Source organism: Pseudogymnoascus destructans (assembly GCF_001641265.1).
Source record: "Pseudogymnoascus destructans isolate 20631-21 unplaced genomic scaffold scaffold_11, whole genome shotgun sequence".
NCBI lineage: Eukaryota > Fungi > Ascomycota > Leotiomycetes > Thelebolales > Thelebolaceae > Pseudogymnoascus > Pseudogymnoascus destructans.
In genome coordinates this window covers 508,218-515,425 of record NW_020167530.1, presented here as the reverse complement: position 1 = coordinate 515,425, position 7,208 = coordinate 508,218, and the positions used below count along the sequence as shown (strand labels likewise).

Genomic DNA, 7,208 nt, shown 5'->3' with positions numbered 1-7,208 from the left:
CGACCCACAGAGTATGGGCGAAAGCGCCAGCGGTATGAGTACGAGGATTTACTGTACTCAATGAGTATGAGTACGTGCTAATACTCATGAGTATACTCGGGTTTCTAACCTTATAATAAAGCTCCCTCTACTATATATTATATACATTTTATTACGTGCTTACTAAGCTAACTTTGACATAAAAGCATAATCTACCCTCTTCTCTTGCTTTTCTCCTTTAACCCCCATTTTTCTATAGCTCAAAGGCACTTCACATATTGTTGCACCCGACAAGACAAACTTCACGTGCAGTTCGTGCGAAATTCTTTGAGGGTCCGTGCTGAACCACGTTACTTTAGTCGCGTCTCCCATAACTCCAATTCACAACATTCACATTGACCACATTAGAGTGGTTTCTAGCTGGCTGATACCTGCGGCTAAGTCTGCCTGGGTATGGGTCGACAGGTAGATCCGCGCCAATGACCACAGCCTCCTTCTGGATTGAAATAATCCCCAAACCCATCTATGTCAGCGGCACTGGCCCTCCAATGGCGCCAATCACCCTGCTGCCGGAGCACGACGAGGAGAGCTGGGTCATCGCAGAGGTAATTGAGTACAAGAAGGTGCCTCACTATGTCGTTCACCCGAAGGGCAAGCCGGTGGTGCGCAAGATCATCGCGAAAAATGAGGCTCTCGACTGGGTTTCACCATTGGTTTACGAAGAGTTTGAGATGGCGGAGGGATTGAGACGGGATGCTCGAGAGGAGGAATTGAAGCAGGAAAAAGAGCGGAGTAAACTCACCAAGAATGGGAAGAAAAGAGGCCGCCAATTCAGGAACGCTCAAACGGAAGCATCCGCGTCTCTTGTTGATTCCATCGAGACGGAGACCGACACACCAGACGACGGTGCTCACCTATCCAGCTCATACCTTCCACAACCTTCCAACCTACAACCCTCCCTCTCCAAACCCTCACTATCACAATCAAACATCAGAATGGACTCAGCCTTCGACACCGAAAACACCGAAGACGAGGGAGTGATATCAAGAACCATGGACCCCCCCCCGAGCAAACGCTCCCGCACATCCACGAGCGAGGGACTCTCCAGTAAGACCCCAAGAAACCTTTCAGAACCCCTCTTAAGCCCTCAGACGGTGCAGAAGAATAATCCCGCACCCACCTCCAAAACACACCCACGGTCGAAATCTATGGCTGAGCCTTCAACTCCACGCCACACGCCATCGCCTTCAAAGATACGCACTTCGGAGACGCACTCGCTGAGAGATCGGTCCGCGCAGCCGTTTTACGGACGCCAGCGCCAGAGGTCACAAAAGGTTTTCCCCCATCAAAGCGCATCACCAGCCAAGTCACGGAGATCGACAACTGCGCCGAGACAACCCACACGATCCAGCTCGCGCTCGAGAAACGCGACTCCCAGCGGAGGGGTACAGAAAGGCTGGAAATCCGCCCCCCCCAAACCAAACACCTCAACCCCCCAAAAGCGATCCAAGAGCACCACCTCTACCCCCTCGAAGCCCAAACCTGCCCCGCCCACTGCGGAATCCGCCGATGACGCCAACGGGAACAAGAATGACACGACAGAAAGCAAGCAGTGGAAGGTAACCCGCCTCCTGGACGATAAATGGGAAATGAAAACGCGGCGCCGATGCCATTACTACCTCACGCAGTGGGCGGGCGGCTATGAACCCACCTGGGAGCGGTCCACGAATATCACGAGTGATTTGAAGGCCGAGTATGAGACCTGGATGAAGACTCCTGAGGGGAAGGCGCATAAGGAGAGAAAGGAGGCTGTTGAGAAGAGCGCCAGGGCTGAGATTGACAGGGACGTCGTGATGGCACCGGGAATCCAGGACCAGAGTCAGAACTCAAGCAGAATCACCTCGGTGGATGATCAGGTACAAGTTTCTAAGAGACTAGGCGCCCATACCGGCGACATCTTTGCCCCAGACGACAATACCAACGGCGTCGACTCCCCTGACCCCCTCGCAGCCGGTATGCCCACTACAGTGAAGCGCGAGCAGTCCGAAGAAAGCATGGACGAGCTGCGACCTGCGCGAAGCCCCTTCTCACCCCCCCTTTCCCAAGCCGCTGCTAATGCTGTGGAGTCGGATGCGGAGTAAACCTGCGTCGTCGGGGCCGGAAATGCGGGTTGTCCATTCACTGGGTCTGCCGATGTCGTGGGCGCGGGGAGATCGGGATCATGATGCTTTTTTGCTGGAGTTTCCTTACTGGGACGAATGGAGTTTTGGGGGGGGCGGAGGGATGGTGTATGTTGCTCGGTATGGTTTTGCTTGGGTTTCGTTGGGGGGGGGGAGGCGTCATAGACGGCTTTTCCTGGAGCTTTGCACGCATGGTATGGGATGGACTGTATTTGGAAGGGGAGGGATATTTCAAGATGAGGTATTTGGTCGGAGGCTTATTTCTACTATTACGAACGAAAAGCACGGATGCGGCTCTGGAGGGATTTACATCAGATGATGAACAATACCAAGCAAGCAGTCTACTCTACATAGCAGAGCTGCACATCACGCACAACAAAATCTGAATGATGGATTTCGATAACATTATCTTAAAACTACCACTCCTCCTATTCGTGACATAACAATACCCCCCCTCCCTTCCCCCAGCCCAATTTTACCTATCCCATCCCACCCTACCGCCTACTCGGCTCCAAAACCCCCCACCCCTCCATCTCCTTCCCCCCCCCCCCCAATAAATCAACCCCCCCGGCCCCCGGCCCAGGTCTAGGCGGCATCCTCGGTTTCTCATCCGCCTCACTCCCATCCATACCCCCCACCGCGACACCTCTCCTTGGTGGTGGAGGTAGGGGCGATCTCCCCTGACTCTCCAACCCCGTCGCCCGCCGTGGCGGTGCCTCAAACTCCGTCTTCACACCCCCCATCGACTGCGTCCGGCTTAGCGGCGGACTACGAGTGCTCCCTGGGCTCCCTAAAGCGAGATGAGCGGGTTTCTTAGCGACAGGCGGCGCGGCGCGGCGCGAGGAGGCGCTACTCCCCCGTCTCTGCACCAGTGTCTCGGCCTGTGGACGCGCGGGCGTAGGCGGCGGTCGAGTTTCAGTCGCGGGGTACGGTGGCGGAAGGGGTTTCCTCAGGGTAGCTTGTGAGCGGACAGAGGGTGCTCGTGTAGACGGCGCAGGCTGGCGCTCAACATATACCCACTCCTCCTCCTCACTCTGCTGCCAGGGATTACTCGGTCTAGCGGGGTTAGGTAGCATCCCCCTCTCCGGCGGTTCAAGGGCACTGCGAGCAGGGTGTCCGGAGTCGATCCACCATTTCCTGCGATCCGAGCTCGCGGCGGGTAGGCCTGGTTCGACTGGGTCGTAGGGCGGGTCTTCGTCTGAACTCTCGTTTTCCATGCGCGCGCCGCCGACGACGGAAAGAGGGCGAGGTGTCGAATCAGCAGCGCGACGACGCGCGAAAGTCTGGCGCGATAGGGCGGCGCGGCGGGATTCGTCGATGATGGTTACTGTACATTCGAATGTCGCGAACACAGGGCGATGATCCGAATACCTCAGATCCGCAGAATGATACGCCGTCTGCCTGATATTCCCGCCCTTACGCAGTATGCGATCCGTCCAAGCCGGAATACGCGCCTTCTCACTAGTATCGTAGACATTAGTTCCGACGTCGAATTTGTAGGTTGGCATGAAGGTGATCATGGACTCTGAGTAGTGGGGAAAGGCCAGCCCGGCGATCATCTGGATGTTGAGCTGGTCATTGTCGTAGAGGGAGGAGAGGTCTTGGGATTTGATGAGGGTGGTGACGCGGTCGTGCGACATGCCGATGCGGTAGTTGAAGTCGCCCAGCCAGATGACGGTGTCGTGGTCGTCGATGACGCGGTTGCGTTGGAATTTGAGGCCTTGGTGGATGGTCTGGGTTTGTTAGCTTGGATGAGGGGTAGTGTGGAAGGGAAGCTGCTTGCGTGGAAGTCCTTGTTCCTTTCGTCATAATTGGCAAACCCAGCTGCTAAATGCGCAGTGACGAAGCATATTGAGGTATTGGCGTATTCCATCCGAATAGCCACCGCCCCTTTATTGCCCGCCATCCCTGACAACCCTGTCTTCTTCGTTGACCCCTCAACGTGCTTCACGAGATGTAGCACGGAAGATTTCACGTATATGCACAGCGCAGCACCAACCAACTGGCCACTCCTGAGTCGAACATATCTATCCTCGATGCCAGCAGCATCCATATGATCGTTCAAGTGCTTCTTCACAGCCGCTTCCCACCCCTTCTTTCTAGTCGGATCGCTATTCATGATCTGCTGGGGGCTCAACTCGACAATTTCTTGGAAACCAACAACGACCATCTCCGGTTGCTGTCCAGGGTTGCCGTCAGGGAATAACCAAGCGCTCAGGTCTTCATTGATGCCATCGCTCCGGCCGTTGGCGTTGTACGTTCCAACCCAGATATTGACAATCTGAGTAGAGGAATACTCTGGGAGCCGTCTGGCCAATTCCGAGTTCACATATTCGTTAATGGGGTCATATAAGTATACTGGTCGCTGTCCCACCAGCCTCCCTAGGAGCACATCGATAGTGTTCTGGCGGCCTTTATCCGCAAAATTGTTGATATAAAGACGAGTGGCACTCTTCCGAGCATCGGCAATGGCTCCCGCCAGGGACATCTTTCCGTGTCTCGTAAAGGAAGTTTTCAGGGCTCCTGTCCCTGCATAAATCTTCGACAAGGCATCTCCGTTATCAGCCCACAGACTCGAATGGCGCATCCAAAAGTCCGACGTAGCTCGTTCTCTGCGCTGGCCGAGGAAAGATTCTACCGCCATCTTGCTGATGATGGTTTGGATAAGATTCGTTCTATCGAGGCAGTCGAGGCAATTTGTGCGGAAGACGCCCTCTTGTTGCAGCACCACAATCGATCGCCGTTGCGGCTTCTCTCCGCTTGGATCGGAGTCGAGAGCATCCTCGAGGTCCTCTGATAAGTAGTACGCGAAAGCATCGGCGTCTTTCTTAATTAGGTGACTGATGATGCTCGCTGCCTCAAAGCCACCTGGGCCTTTGGTTTCCGCATGAAAGTCAAATTCAGTCTCTTTGAGCAACTGGTGACATGCCGCCCGGTTGTTGACCGAGCAGTGCCGGACACCATATTTATATCGTTGTGTCAGGTCAGCCTCTCCTGGTTTGCTTTCGCTGAGGAGATTTATAACATGAACAGAGCTATACGAATTCTCCAAACCTTCAAAATGCCTGTCGAACGCTGGCTGGGTGCCTTCCTTGCTGCGGGTGAGTGTGATGTTCTGCTTCCCTGGAAGCAGACCTGGCTGTTGCTCCCAGAAGATCGGGACCGAGCCTCTGATTTGAGCATACGAGAAGCATACTCCGGCTGGGCTCCAGTATATCGTCTCTGTCTCTACAAAGTTGGCCACGTTCCCGTCATCGTCGATGCCACGACTATTGAACCTGGTTCCAGCTCTTTTGCACGACAGCCGAGAGATTAATGTCAGCAATGAAGGAAGCCCGCTATTTGGTGTTCTAATCGGCGCCGAAGAATTTGGTAGGGTCACTGTAAGCACGAATCCTCGGATGGCAGAAGTTAGAATCCGTGAAGCATCCAGCTCCGCTCTTTCATGTTCCAGCAGCTCCGAGCGGAATTTGACCAACGGCCCAATCATGTATGAATTCCACAAGAACGATTCGTCGAGGTTGTCAATATCGAATGCGGTAGACTCGGCGGAGCTGGACATGAATTAGCATCCATAACTCTCAAAACTGTTACACCCATGCATACCGATCTTGAAGCCTATTCGTCAGGTCAAAATCCGTACTGTAGTAAAAGCTCCCATTGCTGAGCATCTTGGTCAAATCAACGCATGGGTGCTCGATAGGTGTATCCCGTTGGCTCAGGTTATGCCCGTACGAATAATCGTCTTCCTCATGCCGGTCATAGCCGTTGAGCTTTGTGCCATCGCTGACCACATCGTCGTATTTGGTGCTGCTCAAGCAGTAGAACTGGACTGCATATATCCTCTCGACAGTCTCATTCGGCCTCACATTAGCCACCTTGGCGGCGCCCGTGACTATGCATATGAACACATCGTTCTCGACTGTTATAAGTCCCAGGGTGCCATAGACAGGTCGTGGGCTCAATGTTCGATAATCGGCAAGGTCGACTAGGCCTAGACGTGAGAATTCGGCCATGCATCGCGGCGCACTCTGGGTGTCAACCGATGGTCTCGAGCCAAGGGAGGTATGGCTGCCATTGTTGACGGCGTCAGTTGTGCTGGTGGTATAGCGGAAAATGAGGGCGTGGGATTCGGTGACGAGAGCGATGGCTCTGTTGGGATAGTCGCGGACGAGGACACGGATGGACATGTTCTAACCATGGGAGGCAGTCTATTCTACACAAGAATCGGATATAGGAATTCGCATGTTGCTGAGAGGACGGTCGCATAGGGTGGGGGGGGTGAGCAGGATGGGATTCAGTAGTGGGACGTTGGAAGGCGCGTCAGCCTTGTGATAGCGCTCCAGTGCCATATACTTGTAACCCACAGCCACAGCCAGCTCACGCAGCGTCATGGGGAAGCCTGGCAGAATTGGGCGGTGAGGCCCAGAGCGGACAGGCGAGGACCAAGGAACGAGCGTCACGTGGATGGGTCATGGTGGAGGGTATTATTATAATCGTTTGACGTGATCTTTTATATGATGGAGCATTCTGGAGCAATAAATGACACCTCTGGGGTAGTCGACGTCGACAGATGATAGTAGTCATGTGACCGGATAACTGCTGTATTACTGGGACTGCTGTATTACTGGACTGCTGTATTACTGGACTGCTGTATTACTGGGACTGCTGTATTACTGGACTGCTGTATTACTGGACTGCTGTATTACTGGACTGCTGTATTACTGGACTGCTGTATTACTGGACTGCTGTATTACTGGACTGCTGTATTACTGGACTGCTGTATTACTGGACTGCTGTATTACTGGACTGCTGTATTACTGGACTGCTGTATTACTGGACTGGAGCATATACATACATTAAGTATGGCGCAAACAGGGTTTTGCGACTATCGGACCGGGAGATACCTATCCAGGTAGAGTGAGCAAGTACAAGTCGTATGTAGGTGTTCGGTGTGTGCTGACAACTCAGGTATAGTTACAAGGTGGATAGCAAGTGTATAGCACGATAGAGCACTATATATCACTATATATCACACTAATTTAACTA

General features: G+C 53.5%; 2 protein-coding genes across 2 annotated transcripts; one reads left to right on the top strand and one right to left on the bottom strand.

The window, feature by feature from the left end:
- Positions 1 to 458: 458 nt before the first annotated feature.
- On the top strand, positions 459 to 2,120 carry VC83_04985 (uncharacterized protein; the record flags this gene model as incomplete). Its single annotated transcript, XM_024468611.1, has 1 exon — positions 459 to 2,120. The coding sequence occupies one exon, from the start codon at positions 459 to 461 to the stop codon at positions 2,118 to 2,120; it is 1,662 nt and encodes a 553-aa protein (XP_024323884.1).
- Positions 2,121 to 3,010: 890 nt separating this feature from the next.
- On the bottom strand, positions 3,011 to 6,495 carry INP52 (inositol polyphosphate 5-phosphatase). Its single transcript, XM_024468610.1, has one exon. It carries the CDS (start codon positions 5,719 to 5,721, stop codon positions 3,715 to 3,717), a length of 2,007 nt encoding a protein of 668 aa, XP_024323883.1. The 5' UTR covers positions 5,722 to 6,495; the 3' UTR covers positions 3,011 to 3,714.
- Between the last annotated feature and the right edge of the window lie 713 nt (positions 6,496 to 7,208).